Here is a 24879-nt window from a genome sequence, read left to right as displayed (position 1 = left end):
AGTGACTTGATAAAGCACAACCCAGGCTAATAACACAATATTTTAATTTAAAAATGAACACATAGTTAAAAAAAAGAGGTTTCTGTGACCTGTATCACTTGTCATCTTCATTTTTTAAATTGCTTTGGGGTGAAATATTTTCTAAATCCCTCAGATCTTTCTTCATCTCACCTGCACTGTTTAATATCAACACCGTGTCACATATTCATGTCCATTCCATCACAGTGCAAATAAATATACTAAACAGACATCTGTCTGAGTTGACATTGATACATCCCTTAAGAGTATGCTCCAAATCCTACTTCAGAAACACGTCCTTTATAGGAATATGCTTTGAGTGCTCCTCCACTGACCTTTTCATCATATTGAAATGTTCAAGCTTCTCTGTAAACACTCCATCTCACAGAGTGATGTCTGATTATCTCCTCTCAAAATCCCAAAATGTAGTTCACCTGTGCTGCAGAGAAATCAGGCCACAGACGCATAGATGTTTCTGTTGAGACTCAGAGCAGTCATCCTGCCATAGTTGGCAGTCTGCTAAAGGTATTTTATTTAAAATGATCCATCTTAACTAAATGTTTAACAATACTTAGATATTATAACATGATGCTTCTTAAAATATAGTGGATAAGTTAACTTTTACACCAACAAATTTGACATTATTAGAGAATGTTAGCTGTATTTAGATGATGGATTTAAGTTCATGTTTTTTAGTTTTTAATTAGAGGGAAAAAAGTGGGTAATCTAAATTAGAATATGGTGGGGGGGGCTTTTCAAAGGATGCTGGGAAAATTAAAATCTTGGTTAACTAAATACCGTCATACCTACTGGGCTGCTTATATGTTACAGATAATTAACTTGTCATAACTATTTTGTCCATGTTGCCCAGTTTGAATACACACTCCAGTGTGAGAGCTAAGCATGTTTCCTTCACACCAGAATGAGCACCGCATTTTGTACATTTTTACAATGGACAGTTCATCAGTCGGTCCATCTATCCATTTTCTACTCCTGTATACTGTATGTAGATATACACACAGTATATCTGTAAAAGTCTGTGTGTCTACAACACCCATTAACCACACCGTCAAGGCTTAACTCACACATTTTTAAGATGAAGTGTTCCAAGTTCTTGGAGGCCTAATAACTTATCCCCCTTAATGCACAGCATCTTCTGCCTAATTTGTTAATGTCTTACAAAAGAGCCCTGGGGCCTCTGCTATAAAAAGGAGGGAGAAATGATTGGAAAAAAAAAAAAATCCACAAAAGAATCATGGGTTAAATTGCTGTTTTTCAGCCAAGATCTTAATTACTAGCCGTGGAAAATAAGCCGGTGAGACTGATGAGGTCACCGCCCCTTTGTCCTTCCCCCTTGTTGACTGACGGATAGTGATAACGAGAGGCATATGTTTAGAGGAGAGCACACACAGGGAGAGGAAGAGAGAGACTGTCCTGAGAGGGACAGAGAGAGAGAGAGAGAGAGAGAGAGAGAGANAATAAAAGGGTACATGTGTTACGTAAGAACAGAAGTCTGACGTTAGTGGGGCCAGGGGAGGGGAGAGAAGTGGCGAGTGAGTGCAGATGGAGGGAATGCAGAGGATGAGAGAGGATACTGGCGCTGAGGGGCAAGCAATACTGCAGAACCGGCTCCAGGCTCCAGTGCTGCTCTCTGGAAGACTAAAACAATGACAACATCCACTTTCGTGCTACCCAGGCACATGCTTGACCAGCGTTTTATGTCTGTGCTATATATGTATGTGTGTGGGGTTGGGGGGTGGGGTACTGGGAAAATGCTTTTCTATTGAGTAAAGGAGGCTGGGAATGGCAGAGAAGCGGAGATGGATACTGATTGTATTAGGAATGGTGTGATAGAGAGGGTGATGAATCAATGTGTGGAGCAAGTGGCAAATGTGTGAAGGATCTTTGGGTCAGTAGCTAGATGAGCGATTCATTCATTCAGAGCGTCCACCCTCTCAACCCCCCCCCCCCCCCCCCNTTGGTTAACTAAATACCGTCATACCTACTGGGCTGCTTATATGTTACAGATAATTAACTTGTCATAACTATTTTGTCCATGTTGCCCAGTTTGAATACACACTCCAGTGTGAGAGCTAAGCATGTTTCCTTCACACCAGAATGAGCACCGCATTTTGTACATTTTTACAATGGACAGTTCATCAGTCGGTCCATCTATCCATTTTCTACTCCTGTATACTGTATGTAGATATACACACAGTATATCTGTAAAAGTCTGTGTGTCTACAACACCCATTAACCACACCGTCAAGGCTTAACTCACACATTTTTAAGATGAAGTGTTCCAAGTTCTTGGAGGCCTAATAACTTATCCCCCTTAATGCACAGCATCTTCTGCCTAATTTGTTAATGTCTTACAAAAGAGCCCTGGGGCCTCTGCTATAAAAAGGAGGGAGAAATGATTGGAAAAAAAAAAAAATCCACAAAAGAATCATGGGTTAAATTGCTGTTTTTCAGCCAAGATCTTAATTACTAGCCGTGGAAAATAAGCCGGTGAGACTGATGAGGTCACCGCCCCTTTGTCCTTCCCCCTTGTTGACTGACGGATAGTGATAACGAGAGGCATATGTTTAGAGGAGAGCACACACAGGGAGAGGAAGAGAGAGACTGTCCTGAGAGGGACAGAGAGAGAGAGAGAGAGAGAGAGAGACAGACGAGGGAAGAGAGGAAGAGAAAGCCTCATAGACATGCCATGTTGAAGAGAAACTGAAAGAAAGCCAATGCTGGGAGTCTCTCTCTCTGTGCCTGTCTCCTGGGTGTTGCTGTCCAACTGAATCAACAGCAAGGCCCACACCAGTCTATTATTATCTCTTTAAGCCCATGGATTCCACCTGCACCGCCTCCACCCTTGATGAACTGGTTTGCTGTGTGGGAGGCGAGAGAAAAGTAGGGGAGGGGTGGCGGGATGCTGCTGGGTTGCCCGGCTGGAGGATTGGGGTGGGCGGGTGGGGGTTGGGGGGTGGGTACTTGGGGAAAATGTTTTTCTATTGAGTAAAGGAGGCTGGGAATGGCAGAGAAGCGAGATGGATACTGATTGTATTAGGAATGGTGTGATAGAGAGGTGATGAATCAATGGTGGAGCAAGTGGCAAATGTGTGAAGGATTTTGGGGTCAGTAGCTAGATGAGGCGATTCATTCATTCAGAGGGTCCACCCTCTCAACCCCCCCCTCGCCCCCCCTTCTGTTAGCAAGCCCCACTATCTTGTTAGATATGCCTGTGTGATGAAGCCAGGGAGCATGTGCGCATTGCTCCCGTGTCCCTCCTCGCCCCCCCGCCCCCTCTGCTCAGTGGCATGTAACGCCACCTTTAAAATGTTAATTGCAGCTTGATTAGGATAGACACTGGGAATAAAAGCAAAAGCAAACACAAATTGCCGGAAAGCAACAAGAGGCATGAGAAGACTGCCAAGCACAGCCACCGCGTGACTTTGTTCATGTTAATATTTATTTATTTTTTTCTTTCTTCACTTCAACATCGATGCTTGACTCACCGAAACATTTGCTCTGATTGGTCGCTCGGTCCACAAAGACTTTGGCGGAGATGACGTTGCCAAAAGGCAGGAACATTTGCATGAGCTCCGCATCTCCGAACTCCTGGGGCAGGTGATAAATAAACAGGTTGCAACCTTCTGGCCCTGGTGATGAGAGAAAGACAACAGGAGGGTTAGACGGGAGCGTAAACAGGAGGTGCCCAGTGCGACAGAGACTGACCACAATAACACGGGTGGAAAAAATGACTCAATAAAGCAATTAAGACAATAATCCAAGGAATATATGAGCCATGTAAACAGCAAATCCTGATTATGTTCCCCGTGGCACAAATATTAGTCGTGTTAAACCTAGTTTTTCTGGTACACACACTGTAATCCCATTTTCAGGAGTTCACACAGGCTGTTTGGTCAGCTCTTTTTGTGGTTGCCATTGGAATCCTCCTGAGAACCTCATTTCATGTAATAACTGGATAGATAGGTGGCACTTTACTAAATCTTATTATACAGTTAAATTTGACTATTGTCTGAGAAAATGTGCTGGCAGTTGCTGTGTGTGCACATGTAAACAGCCACAGAGAGGCAGAGATAGGAGAAGTAAAAGAGAGAAACAGCCAGAGATAAAAACGGAGACAACAGGAGGGAGAAAAAACACAGAGAGGCTGATTGAAAGAGAAAGATTGAGACGGTTATATCGAGAAAGAGAAACAGTGAGACAGAGAAAGAGAGAGAGAGGGAGAGAGAGAGAGAGAGTGAGAGGAGGAGGGGGCAGAGCACGCATTAAGACATAAGCCAAGTTTTTGCCCCAATTACTGTGTGACAGTAGGACTGTCTTCCAATCTCTCTCCATCCCTCCACACTCATCCACCCAGCTGCCACATATTGTACAGGCCAATCTGGATAAAGGCAGGAATGAACTGGAGAGAGACAGAGAGAGAGAGAGAGAGAGAGATGGGACCAGGGACGGAGAGAGAGAGAGAGAGAGAGAGAGAGAGGGGGGGGGAGAGATGTGATGGACTCAGGGACAGTATGCTTGCAGCTGGCTGCCTGGCTAGCATTCTCTCCTGTCTCATTGCTCAGGGTGATAGCATGACGAGATGAGACCAGGGCTGGTGAGAAGGCTGATAAGAGAGCTGCAGTGGTGGCTGGCTGTAGTGCTGCTATGCCTCAGCGAGATAGAGGACACACACGAACATGCACACACAGGTTGACAGAGTGGGTTTTTTTTTTTTTTTTTTCCAAGGCTGAAACTCAGTTCTGTCTGTTTAGGTTTAGGTCTCTGATGGAGGATTCATGCTTTGAAACGAAGTGGTTTGTTTGAGGGAAAGAAATGTCTGTGACTGGTATATGAGAACAGTGCATAGGTTCCAAAAATAAAGAATAATACAAAAATAATGGTAATCCTCTGACCGCTTCATACAAGACTCTCATATATATGCCAGTCTGTGTATTCAACTGTGTGTGAGTTAAGGTAGTTTTGTGACTGGCTAAATGTGTGAGAATAAAATCCTACAGTCTCTAGTCCAACAAAGAATACTGTCACATACACAAATATAAATGTATATCTATCTATGATTTTTAGAGACATTTTTACAGAACAAATTCTATATCTAAAAACCTGTCCATTGTGGAAAAGAAGTGCATGTTGACAAGTTAATCTGGCTTGGTTTTATTTGTTCAGACACAGGGATGTATGACTTGTTCTCACAGTTTAGGATGAGGAATAATTTGGTATGATTCATATATGCAGAATTTATTATTATTTATTTTTTAAAGCAGAAGCGATTTTACACATCAAAGTCTGTTTACAGGCCTTGGGCAGTACGACTTCACATGTGAAAGTGTTATACAAAGCCTTTTCGGGTCTCCAGAGGGAGCTGCGCAAAGTCTGATAAATTGCCTCAAGTGATGTCACTTGACGTAACATCAGCAGGGGCTGAAGACTAGAGAATAAAGTGGAAAAAAAAATCTGAGGGTGTGGAGTAAGAAACACGTGAGCTTACCAGACCCATGTATCCCACCCCCCATTTCTGTTTGAGGCTAACTAGTTTGGGCTACTAGCTGTGACTAGTATAACGCACCTGGATTTCCAAATGAACTGACAGCAGTTTGAGTTGCATTTTGGGTAATGTAGGTGCCAGAGTTTGAAAAAGAAGAAGAATGCATGATATAAAGAGGGGAGTTCAGCTGCATCAATTCTTATAGAGTTTTTTTTTTTTTTTTTTTTTTTTTTTTTTACTTTTGAAAACCATGAATCTGAGTGCAATGCTAAATTGGTGGAGTACTCTTTTAAAACATTCATAATGCAAGTCATATAACATATTGACTGGTGTGACAGTTTCACTCAACAGCAAGACAAAAAGAAAGCTTTGAAATTTGAATGAACAAAGAAGACGACAAGGCATACGAATACAGCTAAACGTTCTTTTCAAAATTTGCCATCATCTCAAACAACCACTAACACACTGATGCTGCTACATTGTCTTTTCACCTAAGAATTATTCTGCTTAGGTTGGTGGTGATGCCTTTAACCCAGTGCTCCTGAAACGGGTCTTAGGCTGTGTCCGAAATCACTACCTCATTCACTCCATCACTATATAATAGACACAGAATAATTTAGTAAATTGAGATTTGAGACACTTACTAATCATCCTATTTTTAAATCATCACTGCTGTTGAGTCACACAACTGCAGGTTTCACATATATAAAATGCATAGTATTGTGGAATTGTTGGCAGAAAGTACTGCACATGCCACGGCCACAAATTTATTTTTGTTCCATTGTGGATTTTTTTAGGGCACTATATAGTGGACACATTTACACACTCAGAATTCAGACACTCATATAAAACAGTGGAGGGTAAATATAGTGCAGTGTATAGTAAATACGGACTGATTTCGGACACAGCCATAGTATTTTCAACATGGACAGATTTGTTAAAGTTGACACTGAACTTAAGCAAGGTAACTGCCTTTAAATTTTCCATGCAGGAAAATTTTTCATACCATAGTTTTTTTTTTTTTTTTTTTTTTCACAACCAATTAATTTACTGAACTGATTGAAAGTTGAGTCATAATTAGTTTATCCACAAGCATCTGACAGCACTGCATTGCTTTGGGTATGACATATACAGTATTGCTAGTTGCTGTGTGGGTGTAGTGTGTTGTATAGTATTGACATGTCACTGTGCTGCCTGAGATGCTTCACTGAAGTGAAAAGGACACATATTTTCAAAGAGTACAGCAAAGATTCGTCTGGTTAAAATTATATTTTTGGATTTGGGAGGATTTCCTTTGTTGATATACTCACAGACACGGACTGATAGAATGCATTGTTGAAATTGTTAGCTTTCAGAGGAGGTTGAAGCTGAGGCTTGACTGTGCCTGTGTATTCAGGTTTAGGTGTCTCTTGTTAAATGGCAGAGCTGCAGACTGTGGCAATGGACTGAGACAGACTGGGAGAGCAGCCAAAACCCAGAGGAGGCCAGAACTCAGACAGGCCACTGGCTCAACCAAGAATAGCTCTATGTGTGTGTGTGTGTGTGTGTGTGTGTGTGTGTGTGTGTGTGTGTGTGTGTATGTGGCTTTGTCTGTGTGTGTTTGCATTACCATGACTTCTATGATTCTTGCCAATGATTAAAATGTTCCGTCGTAGCAGTGAGAGATAGGATAAACTCAACAACTTCATGATTTTTTTTTTTTTTTTTTTTTTGTGAAGTGAATAAGCAGCTGGCATGTGAGGATAAGTTTATGTGTATCTACACTTCATTCATAGGCTTCTGCACTGTGACCCTGGCTTGCACTCTCACTATCAAAAAATGCAAACATAAACTAACTTTTTCTCGACTTAAGAGTTCCTATACTGAATATTCATGCCACTCTATGCTGTCTCATACAATCATATAGATGAATAATTGAGACTGAAAAATGGTGTCAAAAAGAGTGATTTACCATCACAGTATATCCTATGCTTTATTACATCTGATGCTGTGGCATAAGAACGAACACTACACTAGGAATGGTAATAAATGATTATGCATGCAGCTAATTAATCTGATGAATATTTATAACCACTTAAACACATTGTAATGGACTGATTAAGCAGTCCAACGCTGCGAGTTTGAATTAGTGCAGTTTTTGAATAATGACAGAGTAACTTTCCATCTCACTGCTAATGTTCTTCTCTTTAAATGGGAAGCCTTTTTCTCACATTTTCCCCAGCCAGCTTTTTCCCTCCCTCGCTAATTCAAAGCAGCGCAGCTACATTAGAATGGAACATGGCAATTATCACCTTTTATCTTGGGTGGGCGCGCTTGCTCGCTCTTACCTTCCCTCTGTTGCTGGGGAATGATGGTTGGTTGCTGGGGGAACGCTTGGCTGATTGGCGCATAGGCGGCAGGGTAGGCTGCTGTTGCAAAGGGAGAACCAGAGTGGAATTTTTCACATCTCCATTTTCATATTTGACACAACAAAACTCAAATCATTATTCCATTGTTCATTTGCGTCCTCTAGACACTGCATAAATAAATTGCATTATGACTGGGAGCCTGGGCTCATTTGGCTGGTGGATCACTGCACAAAGAGCATGGCAAGAGGGGAGTGGAGTACAGTTCAACTGAGCAGACACACAAAGAAAGAGAGGGAGACTTACACCATGTTAATAGGAGCTGATGTCAGGCAGAATGCAGTGGTCTGAGAGGTCTATGTCATCTCTCATGTAGGAGCCTATGGCAGGTTGAGATCCTCAGCTTGTGTTATACTTTTGGAATTAAGTTTTTTGTGAGTGTGTGTGTGTGTGTGTGTGTGTGGGTGTATAATCAAGTCAAGTGAAAATCCTTTTGCAATCCTAATGTAAAGTAGCCTAATCCGGGAGAAAATTGGCTGGTCGTTCGGCTATCTCTATACCTGTCATAGTGTCTACTAATGTGACAAACACAAAGGGAGAGGGTAGAGGGAAAGGGACAGATGGAGGAAGTGAGAGAGTAGAGGCGGTAAGAGAGACGGATCACCTGCGTAGTGCTGGACACCGGCATAAGCCTGTTGGAGAGGGTCGGTCACCGTTGGACTCTGTGCTGCAGAGAGACGAAAAGAGAGTCCGAGAAAGGGGGGTGACAAAGAGGAAAATGAAAGCAAAAACAGACAAAGACGGGACAGAGAGTGGTCAAGACACATACAGAGACAAAGAGAGATATAGAGACAGTGTTAAAGAGCGAGGCAGAAATTGGCTTATCTGTGGAGAACCATCAGGGGGTGAGATCACACAGGGAGTGGGAGAAATGTGGCTTGTCATATCTCTCAGTGCTTCAAAATGCTTGTTTGCCCCAGATGTTTGCATCAAATATTAACAACATGCCAAACAAACCACTTTGTAGTTCATTACAATCGCAGCTGCCTTTGCATAATGCAGAATGGGAAGTGTGAGTCTGTCAGTTCTTCAGGAATCAGTCCCAGACAACATTAAGAAGCTGAGGACGGGTTGAGACACATCAAATTAGCCATAATGGACTGATGGATGAACTGATGGATCCATCATGATACTGGAGCTGAGCTGCTGAGAAATCTGCCAAAGACGCTGCTGATTGACCCTCAAGCTTTAAACGCTTCAGTTCAAATCAGAAAAAGATGTCAGGAGAGTGTGAAGTAAAAAGGACTCTTGTCAACTTTTAAACAGTACTATGTGACATAATTCAATTTGTCACTACTGACGTGTTGAACTTGCATTGTGGCAGCTAGGTTATGTTCTTATTCAGATCATGTATAACACTAGAATAATCAAACATTCATAGATCACCATCAGTACAAGCAGCTAAACGTCAGAAGTGTCAGGGTCAGAGCAACCGTCTCATGACAGTAGATGTTACAAATATATCTCATGTTCCTTTTATGTAAATGTTGATTGGCTCACCTGGGTAAGGATGAATACCATTGGTGTAGATGGGCTCAGAGGTGGGCTGCCCGTTGCTTTGAGGCGGGAGGGCACTGAATCCGTTGACCCCGATTGGGGTGGCTATGCTGGGCACGGCTGTGGCAGAGATGCCTGGGGGTGTGCTGGTGCCTGCAAATAGATACAGAGTCATTACGGAAACTGCAGGGTGCACGGTTCACATGATGCACTCTCAAAAATAGGGGTACAAGAGAGGTATATTTTTGTACTGAACATTTCCTCCCAAATGTACAGCTGTATAACAGGGACATAATGGGTCCTCTTGAGCACAAATATGTGCCTTTTGACCCACTATAAAGGTGCAATGATGTTGTTTGGTATAAATCGGTACCAATTCAGTCGGAACTAAAGGTACAGTTGCTAAAATCAGTCAAGGTGGCACAATGATTGATGTGTAAGGGTGGTGGGGGGGAAAGGTTGCTCTCAGATTTTTGGATTATTCTTCATTATTATACCCATGTTTAAAGGTAGATTTTTACCTCTTAGGGTACATAACTGCACCTTTAAAGGTACGAAAAGTATGGATACAAAATTGGCGTACAAGTAAAGTTACAGTGTGATGAACGCAGAAGCCTGTGCCTCTCCTTCTAACCACCTTTTCTCCTTGAGGTGATATTCCAAGTCTGTCACCTTGTCAGTGCCCCTTTGTGCTGATGGATTTTTATTATTTTTCTAATCCAGGTGAAGGGCATTTAGGTCTTGTAGGATTATGTTTGATAGGCATTACCTGGTATATGTAGGCCTTGTGGATTACAAATGCCAGGTACAGCGTCAAACCACTTTATTTAATACATTTGCAATGACCCCGCCTTCAGGCGGCCTGCCTACTTAGTGTCGAGCCATCAAAGCTCCTCATGACAAGGGCCAAAAAGATAGTTCAGACTGGGGTCCAGGATTATCTCACACAAATCTTTGCTCTTATATTGTATAAGCCAAGGACTCTGCATCCAAAGTCATCGGATTGGCTGTGTTCCCAGAAAACACACACTGTCACAGAGACACAGAGGAAGAGAGCGACAGACAGGGAGAGAGCGAGAGAGATAATGAGAGAGAGGAAAAGAGAGAGAGACTATAATGTGGCTGCCAATGAGTGTCAAGGAATGCTGTACATCTTCTCCCATCATGCTTCGCTCAATACAAAGCTCCACTTCCTTTAATTCAACACTGGAAATGTCTGCTTCAGCCCAGAATATGGAGCCTACATCTAAAAAAATGGAACAAGGGCAAAAGTAGAAAGGCCTTGAATGAATATATTACTACTGCTTCTATAATTCTTGCTAATGATGAAAATGTTCCAGGGCAGCAGTGAGAAATGGAAGTCCTGTGTGTGTGTGTGTGTGTGTGTGTGTGTGTGTGTGTGTGTGTGTGTGTGTGTGTGTGTGTGTGTGTGTGTGTGTGTTTGCACGTGCCTCTGCTCTTGCAGCCGTGCCAGTTCGTGTGTGCGTGCGTGCGTGTGCGTGTGTGTGTGTGTGTGTGTGCGCCTATTAGTGTATACCTGAGGACGGTGTCATGGGAGTAGCCACCAGGCCGTTGACATTGAAAGCTGCCATTTGCTGCATTTGCGCGGCAGCGATGGCTGCCATGGGGTTCAGGTAGGACCCTTGTGTCGCTGCCATCAGGGCTGCTTGCTGTTGCATCATCTGCTGTAGGATTAAAGAGCAGTGGGGAAGAGAGGCGAATGGCGGGAGGGATGGAGGGAAGGACAGAAAAGGAAAGGAGGGTGAAATAGCCGCAGGACCAGAGCATGTTTACTCTCACATCTCTGTTTGCTTGGCCCATGCCTTGTTCTTGAACAGAGTGGTCTGTGTTGCCCTGCAGCGTTGCTTCCCAGCTCCTCTAACACTGCTCTGGCTTTTGTGCTCATTATACTGACACAAGATAAAGCCTATGTGCTGAGATGAGTTTGGCAAGCTGGAGACTATGCATATCTATATGAAATGTATATGTATATGTGTGAGAGAAAAAATGGTGCTGCGGTGGCAGAGTTAGTGGAGAGATTGTGCGTGAGTGGGCGAGTCTCACCTGTCAGGGTGAGTTGTTAGCTACTGTATGAGTGCAAAATCTCACACACTCCTAACTCAGGCTGTGACTTTCATGTGTGAATAAGAAGTGCGGGTGGGGTGGGCTGGGAGGGAGAGGGGTAGGGGGTGTGGGTTCGTGGGAATGACGTGCACCTCTGTTTGAGTCTAGAGGAATATGTGTAAGTAAATCAAATGTTAAGGAGGCGAGCTTGGGTTGGCAGTTTAAATTCACAGATCAAGTCAGGAAATGTGGGAATGGAAAGTGAATATGAAGTGGATGCTTGTAACTGTATGAAAGTAAAACAGTATAGTGCTGAGCATACATGATAAGCAGCTTCCCTGGACAAGTGAGGGGATAAAAAAGACAATTCAAAAAGCAGTGCAGCATTTCCTGTAAAGCCTATGTAAATTTGGACACTAACAGCCATTTAATAGTGCGAATCACTGAAGTAGATGTTCTCTCGGAGTGTCACATGCCTAGTGGGAGAGATTGTGAGTTCAAACTTTAAATCACAACAGTTTTTGTTTTCTTTTTTAAAGCTCACCGTCTCCTCCCCCGCCGGGCTGAGACTTACAGCATGAGAGTAGGCGCCATAGGCCCCAAACTGGATGGTCATGGGACTGAAGATGCCGAGCTGGCCCGCCATCTGGTGCATCCTACGCAGGGTCCTCTCCTTATCGGTGTCTGCAAACTTGACCACCAGACTGGACGAGGCACCCTGGAGGGACACGTATATTGAAAAGGTTAGTGAATATGCAACTAACTTTGGTTTTTCCAGATAGGTTCAGTTTTTCACTTTTGATGTGTATCTTCATGAAAAAAAACTCTTTAATGGAAACTTTGCAGCGTATAATCATGCTTTTTCAGTGGCTGCGAGGAGATTAACTGAAGCAAATAAACATAAAAAACAAACAAGAAAAAGAAAGAAATCTAAATATAATAAGTATAAAACGTCTTTTGTGCTGTCAGAGTTTCAACAAAGTGGGACAACTAATAATACTAACACTTGCAACCACCATGGTTACTTTCAATCAGTAGTTTTGGAGATTGCACCTGCCACTTCAGCCAACCAGCTAATGAGCTGGTGTTTATTAGCAAAACTGTCTGTGGACGTCCTCAGAGTGAATAAATAGTATTTCACAAAGTGTAAAAAAAAAAAAAAAGCACAGCAAGACAATAGCACAGCTCTTATGAATTTCCTAAAGCTAATGGAAAGCATCATTACTAATGTCACTGACTGACATTGTTATGTATGCTTGACAAGTCTATTGCTCATGTTAACATGACATGCTTTAACTGGGAGTGTGAAAATATATGGACATATTGAACATTATCAATCCAACCATAACCTAAATGCAGGTCATTTAGAAACAAGGTTGCTGGATGCATGCAACACATTTGCATTTTTTTATTGTGTGGTTAAAAATAGCTGTCTCACAACGTGTGTTTCCCTCGGGAAATGACCTGCAACAAAATGTTGGCTACAAAATAAAAAGGATGTGGAGCTGATCTGTATCAGTGCTTCAACAGTCTTTTATTAAAAACATGAGTGTGGATCCTTTGCATCACCGCTTTGCATGTTATTCATTTCTGTCATCTGATGTCCAGTGCAGATAACAATTCAGTCTTCCAGGCCTAGTATTTCTCAGCCATGTAAGAGAGTGGAACTGAATATGCACATGACTGCAGTCTCTTAGCTGTCATTGTTAAATGGAAGAGAATAGTGAGTGATATTTGCTTTTGTGAACTCTCCAACTCCACTGTATACACTGAGAGTGAACTGTGATCCTAACCAGATCCCACAGGAGTCCCAGTCCCCCACTGGTGAAGCTCCACTGAATACAGCACTGGGTAATTAGGTCTGACAAAAGCCTTCGGCATGTGGAGGGCGAAGTATTGACTAATGGCTCTGCCTTATGGCAGATATAGTTCCATATTGATGTCCGTGCTCCTGAGTTTGCATCCAATTAAATCATTTGAGAGACAGAGACCAGAGTCAGTTCCTCATGTGACATCCAGGAAAGGAGAGAGGGAGGGAGAGAGTCAGTGTGTGAGTGAGAGACAGAGAAAAGATACAGAGAGAGAGAGAGAGAGAGAGAGAGGATGAGGAGGCTGCCAGGCAGAGAAAGCAGCCACAGACACCGTCAAGAGGACCAGGCTCCTATTTAATTACAGGCAGTGCATGCTGGGAAAGAGCACGGAGCACCACCAGGACAGAAGGACACAGGCAGCCAGGGGGCAGTCAGGATATGATTAGTAAGATCATAAAAGCAAAGACACGGGGAGAAAAGGACTCCATAATCACAACTTGGATCCATCACTCACAAATCCCTCATCCTGACAGGGTCAGTACAAATTCAGCCTTTGATTGAGATTTCCACATTTTCTTTGGTTGTAGACATCGGTAATGTGAGTGAACTGCAGGGGACTGATCGGTGTGATTGATGCTGCACACACCTGTTTCTTGTGCATGAGCTTCTGTGCCTCAGTGTATGAGCAATTGAAATTGACAAAGCAAGACTAAACTGCCCTACAGGTCCAAGTTTAAGCTTGAGTGCTACTTACAGGCGGCAACTTACTAAAGCAGAACTATCCAAACAGAAAATCACAGAAACAAACAAACTTGTGCCCTTTGAAGTTGAATATTGCAACGACACCATAGGAGTGTGTATTCAGCTACAGAACAAACACAGCCTTTGTCTTACTGTAGTTCAGTCTTACTTTATGCTATTTCATAGTAATTCATACAAAAAAGTGTGTCCTATTTTTTTAAAGCCTTCATGAAATTTTAAACAGGAAAAGCGAAGTGATAGTGCCATTGAGAGGGCAGTTTGCCAGGGTGGTCTCGTTCTTTGGAGATTGGTTAGTCATACATTTACCCTGCCTACACCTGACATTGATTGCTGATTTTTCAATACCCTAAAGTCAGTCACCATTTTCCTAAGCCTTATCCTCCCCTCAGCAACATTTTCTGTCCTGTCTGACTGTCATTTGTCAAAAGACAAACACGCATATACTAAATGCAAAAAAACACACAAGTTCTTGTTCCACGTTTTTTTTTTTTTTTTGCAAGCTATTTGACTAACCCATGTGAAAATGTGTCATTCTATTAACACAACCACGAGAATGTGTTGGCTGTAGATAACCGTGAGAAAGAGGCTGGGGAATAAAGGAAGGCATCAGCATGCACCCCAGGGACAGTGTGTCTCAGATGGGATCCTATCAGAGCCAGCCAGCACCCCACCTCAGGCCAGAGGAGACCCATCTGGTGTTTCTCCCTTGGTGCCATTTCAATTAGTTAAATCAATACGCCGACGTGGTGGCGTTAACGGCACTGTTTCTCCCTTTCTAATTTCATTTCATCCCACCTCCTGACCTTTCTCCGTTCTTTTTCAACTTTGTGGACCATGTTGAAGGAACTGGGCTGTTGGATTTAATGAGGCTGGCACTGAGCAAACATCTTCCTCCAGCGTTGTTGCTCAAGCCTGCACACGGCACAGGGGCCTGGCATTTAGATCACGTTCATTTTCTGCTTTGTGTATCTGTGTATTCTTATGTTCATTTAATACCTCATGAAGAATGCATTGTGAGCATCAGGACTGTGAAAGCCCGAGGCTGCCTGTACTCACTGCACCGTGACTCGAGCCAGACTAGGCCAGACTGTGAGGCGAGTCTGGCCTGGTCTGGCTTCTCCCAGCAGAGTGCTCTGCTGTAGACGACAGCACAGGAGGAGACCCAGTCTGCAGTGTCTACTCTGAAAAGTCTTGGCAGCAGGACTAAAGCACTACAACAGCCTCTGTAGGTGTTGTCAGCACTGCCACTCATGTCTGAGCCGAGCATTTCTGACTTTCATAACATAAAAGCCAATATATCCCCTCTAAAAAAAAAAGAGGAGAAAAAAATGTTATCCTCACCCCTGAATAGGAGAATTTCATATCCTTACATCTAAAGCGGATGTATTCTGACTAGATCCAAGGCCTAATCAGAAAAAGCAGATTTCAGAGTGTGATCCCCCCTCACGGATGAGGAGTTTCTTTCCACATAAAGAAAGAGTAATATGTGGCCAGGTAATGAAGGAACAGGTGGCAGCAGACAACAGACACTGGATGCAAAACAGCCACTCCTCACTGGTAGCAGAAAATCACAAGCTGACAAACAAACAGAATAATAACCTCCACCGGCATGACTCCTATACCTGGAGAGAAAATGAATTCGCTGAATTTGATAAGGGCCAACAGGGAGCCTTCACTTTTGACAGGTACAACTAAGGAATTTGTCACGGGTTCAAAAACTAATCTAATTTCTTGAACAACACACTTGACTTGTGAAAATCTCCCATATTGGATTTTGTATAGGCCACGAAATGTGTAGATGGAAAAATACACAACTGTAATTGAGGGATTAGAACTCAACTACACCAGTGAAACGGCATTATTCTTTTATCTCTGCATTATTGTGATAAAAAGACACTGTTGTTAAGTGTCTACCAACAGGTAAACAGACACTCGTCATCTGTCCTCTACAGGGGCTTACAGCAATATAATTTAAACAACACACTCGTTGAAAGGAAGCTGTCATTTAGAAAAGCATACTAATGATCAACCACTAATGTGCGAACAACCTCCTTCTCCCCCGTCATTCAGCAAAACGTACAGCAGCTACTTTTAAATGACAGGCAAAACTTGCAGCTTTCTACAGACTTAGAGAAAGTGCTAATCGAGAATCTGTAAGAAATTAATTGAATACATCGGAACAAGTTTGTTTGGTAATTGGATGAACCTCCTGTGGGCTTGGTATTCAACTCTCTGAACCTTGCTACGTCTTTGCTAGCCTCACGGGAGGGCTGTCTCTCATTAGCAGTGGATGATGCTGTCTTGGTCTGGCCTTGCTGTCCACCACATACTGCTGCGGCTGCCGAGCACACCGCATCAAACCGAAACACGCAGAAGAAGAATACCTGTCATTCATAATGGTGTTTTTCACTCGGCTCCATTTTGTCCATCAACAGCAGTTTTCACCATCATATGTGCGGACAGAAGAAAACAAAACTCCATGCAGTATGTCAGCCACAAGCCTGCCGAGGTTCTACAGTAGTTTCATGTGGTGTTTGATGACTTGTGTATTACAATGACAATGCTCTCTGGCTTGTTCTTATCTCTCATTAATCCAGAACTATAGTATCACACACATGCACGCTGTTGTTGCTGCCAACACCGGAGAGCTCCACAGGCCCTGTCAGCCACGCTGTGACACCGAATGTGACAATGTCTGCAATTTGCTGGGTGCTGTCTGGCTGCCCTCGGCTTTGACATTTGAAGTTTTGCCACCTGTGCCTCCGCAGCCTTACTGTAATGCAACAGCTGAAACCAGTGAGAGTGACTGTTCTGTGCCCAATCACCTTTTAAGTTAATTTTGGAAGCACCTGCAATCTGCAATAAACATCAATTAAAGCTATGACCCGATCTATCAGCGCATGCCCTTTGGTGGCATCCCTTGCCCTTAAGCTTCATTAAAGCCTTTCATTTTGGGCCAGCGTGTTTTGGTGGAGGTATTATTTATGGCATGTGCGTGTGTGCCAGGTAACACAGATGCTGTAGAGAGAACATTAAGAGGGAGAGAGAGACAGAGAGGAAGTGAGAGACAACTCTTTGTTCAAGGTTCATCCAGACCTCACAGCTGGCAGCAGGCAGTGAGCAGAGCAGCCCACTCTCTGAATCCTGCCTCCTGTTAGTCTGTTGTTGACGACATGTGGCAGTGATATTATCCAAATTAACTGCATCCCCCATCGGTACCAAAGCCTTAGTTGGATACTAATGGCCACCTTGCCTATTAATCTGAGAGGAAGTTGGATTTGTGGAGAGGAGGATAACAGGTGCGGGGATAGAGGGAGAGAGATATGGATAATATAGATTATTAATGAACTTTTGGATGACTCGTGATCCGCCCCAGGTCTGTTTGGAGCTCCATATGTTGCCTTGGACAGTTCATCTGCAGCAGACCTCAGGTGGCTTTGTGACCCAAACTAATGCAGCTCTGCCTGGGCTACAGCAAGACAAACACACACAAGTGCACAAAGCTACTGCGCATGAGCCAAATTTTGATCTGTATAAGTAAGCAAAAAAACAGCCTCACAGGAGTCCAATTATGTAAATCCTCTGGATGTAAACATATTCTATTGATTGAGTCAACAAGATATTTTGAGTAGAAGGTAAATATCTTGATTATAACCAAATTTCAGTAATTGTGCATGATCAGTGGGCAACATGATTATTGTTTGGCTCTAGGCCGGCGCCTTATTAAATTTTGACCCTTGTGGTTTACATGCCAAAAAGTTTGGTCTCTGCAGAGCACAACAACCACACACAAAGTTAAAGTGGCTCTACCACTTATTTCCCTCCCTCACTACTTCAATGTAATGCAAAATGAGGCGGCATCAAAAAGATGTGTAAATTACATCTGGCTTCCAGGACACTATCTGGCTGCCAGGAAGCGTCCGTAAATATTTATTGCGGAACATCAGTGAAGTGTGTGAAGGTGCGGATGTCTGCCAGAAAGAGTGTGTGCTCATGTGTGTGTCCAGCTGTGCAGCGCTCAACACACACGCAGCACTGGCAGCGAGATGCTTCCTAATTCATCATTTCTTTTACTTAAGCCTTTTTGGTGGCCTTGTTCAAGCCTGACAGAAGCATATCCAATTTGTAATTAACTGGCCTCAATCTTCAACTAAACAAATCAACACCAACTAATGCTATTTCATGCATCTCATAACTACTGTATATCAAGCTGGACTGCCACACCATTACCTACTTTCCACAATTCCTTGTACACTCACAGCTAAACTATATTCTACACCACTCAAAAGCACATTTAAATCTTCATCTGTTGTGTAGCGCTGTACACTCCACTGACCACTATGATTCTGGCATTGCCTTTCATTATATGTCAAGAAGCTGTGCGATTCTGTGTAATGGTCAACATGTGTCAGAGCCATGACAACAGACACCTGTATTTGTGTTCTGTGTCTGTAACTGAATGAGGTGATGCAGCAATATGACTAGTATTTACAGCATAACATTATTCCACAACATATCAAGATGAATACCCTGGTCCCAGGCTGTGGAGAATAAATGTAGAAAAGCTAAAAGTTAATGGGAGGCTGATAAACTGCAAGTGTCCCACAATATTATGAAAGACTTCATGCTCAAATATCAGGAAGCGGTTAAGGAAGCAAAAGTGGCTTATTAATCTGACCTCATTTTGAAGATCCATCCTAACTCTAGGGTGCTTTTCAATATTATTGACTTCCTTGTTAACCTCCCTTATACTCACTTTAATGAAGCCTCCCTTGATAAGTGTTTTCAAGTAAATGTTTAATATTCTTTAACAAAACGCAGCCCCCTGACAGGGGCCACACTGTCACTGCTAATCATTTTTCGGCAGTTATGAGCTGCTTTCAAGTCATTTCTCACGTGTTGCTAGAAGAGGCTCTGACATGTATGAAGCCCTTTATGTGTCCCCATCATATTACAAAATGTTCAGCAGTCAGAGCTTGTACTTTATTTATTATCTATTGCACTCTGGCCAGTGGTTTCATTCATTTTGTTAAAGCAGTTGGTTGTTGAGATAAAGCTTGCACTGCTTCCCAAGAAACTGTTTACAACAATAGACACAATCTCCTTATCCTCAGTTGGATTAAGATTCTGGGTTTAGTTTTTCTATCCAGTTTATTTAGTTTTTTATCATTACTTTATTCATTTTTTCCCCACCCACTATTCATACATAATTCTACTTGGATGTATCAAAAGCAAACAAAAAAGGTTTCACTCTTATGCTGATGACACACATTTATATTGTGATGTAAAAATCTGTCTAGCCATTCTCATAAATTGCCTAAACAGTATAAAAAGTGCAAAAATTTAATTACACCATTTCGAGAAATAATCTTTCTTGACACCCTACAACCAGTTAAATTGCCTCACCATGAAGATGACACACTGTCTCCAAATGTAAAGCCACTAATTTCACACTAATTTCAGTTTTCAGGGACAGGTTAAGAGAGCTGTTCAAACTATTAACTTTTGGCAGCGATATAGAAACATTTTTAATCCATAAGTAATCAGAAAATGTTCATCCAAGCTTTAATTTGTTCTTGTTTAGAACATAGATAAAAATTCTGTCTCGTCTCCTATTGCAGTACAGTATCATGTCATTTCCAGAAGAGAATTTGCCTCAACTGCATCACACATCACAAACCGTATAATCAAAAAAAAAGCTGCATCCAGAAGTCTTGTGACCGCTTCATCCTGGCTAATTCACAACTTTTTGTTTGTCATTCTGATATTGTTTTTCAGAAGTTGGTGGACATAACCAGGAATAAAATGCAAGTCAGTATTGTACTTAAAGTCAAGAGGGGACTAGAAAGAGGACTCCAATGTGGTGGTTTATTTCTTCTAGACATTTATGTAGGGTAATTGTTAGATGAGCCAACAGCTCTCCATTAGTTTGTTTTAGCCTTTCTCCTCCCTAAGTAACACGACGATAAGTAAGTGGAAATACAATGTGCAATGCAACCATAACCTCCTGAATTCAATTTGAATGGTAATTGAATAAAGTAGTAAATATTCATTAGTTGTTCTAAATTAAATTTTGCTGTTTCTATTCATAGACTGATATCTGAGCAAAATTGTGCTGTTTAATCAGTGTATAGTAAGGAGTATAGTATGGAAATAAGAATAAACTCATACCTACAATATCATTTTATACAATGCTTGCACTATATATCCTCATTTTTCTATTTCCATCATCTCCACCCGTGTCTTTCCTTCAGTTTTAACTAAAACATGTAAATGACATATTGACATGTGCAGTACAATGTCTTCTGAGAACACATTCAAGGATTCGTGTGTGGTGCGCAGTAATCATATCAAGGCGGTGAATGTAAATACTCTATCAGTCTGCTCAAAAGGTAGTTTGAATAGCAGGAGAGGGAAATGGATACTGAGTGAAAAGACTGAGATACAGAATATGCAGCTGTGCGCTGTAAGGTGGCGGATGCTGACTGTGGGAATCTTTTGTGTGCGATAACACAGGGAGAATGTATGTGACACTGTGGACTGTTGATGTCACAGTGGTGACTATACACATATATGTATAGTATAAAAAAGTACATATGTGTGTGTGTACTCCACTGTATTAGATAGATGGATAGATAGATAGATAGATAGTTAGATACTTTATTTATTCTAAGTGGCGATGAAGAAATTTTGTGTTTATGACAAAAACATGCAGTTTTGAATTTCAAAAGGAGGCATACATCCTCCAGTGGGCTTATGTATGAGGAATAGAAAACTTTAAGGGGGGATTTGTTCAGTGTCTTTCTATCTGTCTATCTTTGTTATAAACTTCATCCCAGTCTGCCTCAAACATCTTATAAAACTGGCAGCACAGGTGAAACAGCTGGCATAAGTAGACAACCAAATGACATCACTTGCAAAACCTTTTCTAAAATGGTCCACATCAAGTGTAAAAACACTTAACGGTGTTAAAATAAATTACACTCTAAAGTTAATTCTGTCATTAGGACAACACTTGTTATGCGTGTGTGTTACTTACAGGCATAGTCTGTCCACCATGCAAGCTGTTGATGGCGGCCTGCGCTTCTGCGTGGCTGGAGAACTTCACAAAGGCACAGCCTGTACACAGAGAGAGAGAGAGAAATAGAAGGGAGGGGCACAACATCAGGGGGTGGCCTTGAAAATGGGGGGGAAACACCATTCATTACCATTGTTTTCATGTTATCTGGTTTGTAAATATATCCTGCCATTTGTGTGTTCAGCGCATAACTCTGAATAAATCAGTCTAATTGTAGTGAAGGCATTAGCTGCGTGGAACATCCTGTCCCTTGCCCATTTCTAATTCCACCCCCTCCACTTTGGAGCATGGAGCCAAGGCATTTACTATCCTGACTTGTTTGTGATTATTAATCTGTTTAATATTTACACATTATGATTTGTGTGCAGTCACTCATAAAAGAGATTATGATGACAAAGGCATAGTATTATAATCTGCCTATCTAACCAAATCTTTGCTCGCATATAATTTCAGATGCAGGGGGAGAGGGGGCTTTGCTCAAGGGGCATTCAAAAAATCTTAAATCTGTTGTGTAGTTAATGCACAAAAGGAAAAGCCAACATAAAAAGTTGGCCCGAAGACAAGGGAACGAGTGTTGGCAGCAGTGTGTCGGAGCCTTGTTGAATTAATATCTCAAATGATATTAAAAATGATTCAGATAGATAATAATAATGCACAGTATGTGTTTTTGAAGCTTACATATCCTAACCACGTTATTAAATAGTTCATCGGTGTGTAGGTTAGGACAGGCGCTAAAGTACTATAACATAAAGAGAAAGCCAGTGAACTGAATTACAGTGGAACTGAAACGCGGTAATTTTCCAAAAGCCATTAAATTAAACAGGAGCTATTTCTCTAAGCTTTATGGTCGTCATCGACTGCAAGAGGTATTCTGTTATGTCCTATTCTTATCCTTGCCTTCAGGTAGCTCATGTGTTAAGTCAAGAGATACCTAATTAACAAACTCGTGGATTAATTCTGCCCCCTTTTCATTAATCGAGTGGCACCCGTGTCTTTCCCTGAGTTCAGTCCCTGCTTTCTTGAGAACTGCTGATACCTATTTAAAATGGTTACATGTGTTCATATACATTTATTCACTCTGTATTCCCACAGGAGTCATGATGATTCATTTAAATTACAAACACTGATAGGTAGGCTCAGGAGATGTTCTGCTTTTGGCAGCGATCCATTCACTTCTACATCTCAGGCGTCAGTTTTGCTTCCTCGACATGCAACTTAGTAATTTCCTGACAAACTAAAAAAAAAAAAAAAAAAAAAAAAAAAAAAAAAGAACTAAAGGACATGCAGTATGTGCACAATTGAGGACAATTTCCTCCGTTACCTGAGGCTTTCCATCCACATTCCTGCCACACAGTAAATGGTAAGTAGTTGAAACTATTGTGAGCAGAAATGTGGTGAGTAGTAAAGGCCATGTGTTTTCTGTACTGTCAAATGTCCTCAAAGCTGCATAGATCTACAGAGGCAAACAGATAAGTCAAAGAAGACTTTGATTCTCTCACAGCACTCTAGCACCTTTTTACTTCACTTGAACACCCCTCCAGGTAGAGACAGTAAAGGTCTTCATTTGTTCAAGGGAAATGCATCAGCCTACATGTGCCATTTTACTGCAACTCTGTCTTTGTAGGAACAAATGCATTTAACTTTTGTAGTTGAAATAATAAGGGGCGGTTTGTTCTCGCAGAAGCCTTTTGGTTTTGGAAGGCAAGATACCTTGCTGTGGGTTCACTAACAAAGCTATCAGACATTGTGCCAGGGTCCCTGTGACCCCGTCAGCTCAGCCCAACCAGAGAGACATTCAAAACTGCAGGGCTTGGAGAACACCATCAATGGCAAAGTCACGTGGAACATACAATGTTCTCAAATTTCTCCATCAACAAACAATGCATTAGCCTTGATTCTGCTGACCTTTATATAAAAAAAAAAAAAAAAAAAAAAGTTAAGGGACACAGAGCACAACATCTCAAAAGAATTGGAAGTGCTACAGCCTCATAAATTATAGTGCACATTTGAGTTTTTGAATTTGATGGCTCAGAATGAGTTGGGGAAAAAGGAAAAAGAGAGATTGTATTGCTTTCAAGCGAGAGGATCTGCGCTGCCTTTTGAATTCCCGGGGTAATAATATGTATGCATGAATTCCATCCCACTGGATGGGTGACATTTATAACACAACTTAATTATAGACCTAAAAGCCATCTCTCTATTATTCCTGACAATTCGGGGCTCTATTCAACTCTGGCAGCAAGTGTTGCACTTTGAAAGTACTTTGAGGAGCAGCGCCAAAGAGAGATGGATGTTAAACTTCTCGGCCTTTTTATTGGGTGAAGAGGGGTGCTGAAAAGCCTCTGAGTAGCATAAATTTACATCAACAGGGGACAAAGCCTCCATCATGGAACAGATAGCACTGTCAATTTCAAGGTCTGTCTCATTCAAATTATGGGGACCTCATCCCGAGCGAGGCGGCTGGCAAAATAATTTGCCGTAACATCCCGTAATGATTGCGTAGGACTGCTGCACAGTGAGTGATAGGACCAGATACCTATATATGAGACCTTTGTCTCGTGGTAGCATTCATAGTTAACATTACTCCACAGTTTTCCATTTCATAGCAGTGAAACTTGAAGAAAAGGGAATGATCAAGCCAGCGATAATAGAGACAAATACCAACACAGGAAAGGTATGGCATGTGGAGGGAGGAAAAAGAAAAAAAGAGTTGAGGTGTGGGGTGCAGGAGGGTGAAAAGGAGTGAAAGCGCGAATGAGGGAGAAAACTAGCTCCTGTCTGACACAGCAGCACTGGCCTTATTTCATTTTATGTGCTGTCAATCAGATTGAGGCATCTGAGTAGACAGGAAGAGAGGGAGCTGGAGAGAGACAGCGAAAGAGGAAACAAGGCAGGGAGAAAGACAGGTAGTGGACCGGTGGGGTGACGCAGAGCAATAGACCCAGGATTAACAGTGAGAGGAACAGATGCAGACACAGATAGGCGTGTGGTTCATGTAACCCGCCTTTCTCTTCGATATACACAGAAGGCTCGCACATTACCAGCCCCTTTCCCTACCCTTCCCACACATTGTTTTCACACATTCACATGCTTCATATAGGTGAATAAATCACAGTCAACAGAGGGAAAGAAAGATAGAGGTTCCAAACGATGTCAGTAGCGTTATCACTCCAAATATGGTTGCGAGACAGAGACCCATCAAAGGGTGATCTGGGAGCCTCTCGTACTCTCAGAACAATTCCACCTGCATCGCACATTTCACAGCCATCTTTAATCTGACCACGCTCTACTAACTAAATAGCACATGAGCCAGAAACATGAACGCATAAGCTATTCCTGAATGCATGCAAATCTGCCACCCAGTGAGTGACAGCAGCAAAACCCAGAGCCTGGCTGCTTTATTTACAGTAGGACATTATCGTCCAATGGTGTCTCAGGGGAGGGATGACGGGAATGTGGGAAACAAACATGATTACACCCCTCCGCTTTTCAGATAACAGGAAGAGGAGGAGGAGGAGGAGGAGGAGGAGAGGGGTGAGCAGAGAGACAAGGTGTTGTTTGATGTATTTGTTGAGTACAAGCCCAGGGTGAGAGGAGCTGCTGTGATGAAGAGACAACATAAGAAGAAGTTTGGGAGGGAAAGAAAGGGAAAAAAAAAGGAGTGCGAGGTAGAGCGCGAACAAAAAAGGGAAGGGCAATACGGAAAGTAGTGAGAAAAAGAAAGTGGGAGGAAGGAGG

At 42.3% G+C, this 24879-nt stretch overlaps 1 protein-coding gene across 1 annotated transcript in view; it reads right to left on the bottom strand.

Moving 5' to 3' along the window:
* The window catches only part of LOC111221191 (CUGBP Elav-like family member 4), a 134554-nt gene that overhangs the window by 9075 nt on the left and 100600 nt on the right, over positions 1–24879 (bottom strand). Inside the window, exons 5-11 of the mRNA XM_022744555.1 lie at positions 21103–21182; positions 12065–12208; positions 10964–11108; positions 9430–9579; positions 8534–8596; positions 7852–7932; positions 3528–3671 (exon numbers count right to left, since the gene is read on the bottom strand). Coding sequence (XP_022600276.1) covers positions 3528–3671; positions 7852–7932; positions 8534–8596; positions 9430–9579; positions 10964–11108; positions 12065–12208; positions 21103–21182 — 807 coding nt within the window. The remainder of the gene's footprint in view (positions 1–3527; positions 3672–7851; positions 7933–8533; positions 8597–9429; positions 9580–10963; positions 11109–12064; positions 12209–21102; positions 21183–24879) is intronic.

The sequence above is a fragment of the Seriola dumerili genome, unplaced genomic scaffold, assembly GCF_002260705.1.
Source record: "Seriola dumerili isolate Sdu_G_001 unplaced genomic scaffold, Sdu_1.0 BDQW01000003.1, whole genome shotgun sequence".
Lineage (NCBI taxonomy): Eukaryota > Metazoa > Chordata > Actinopteri > Carangiformes > Carangidae > Seriola > Seriola dumerili.
This window is presented reverse-complemented; position numbering and strand designations above follow the sequence as displayed.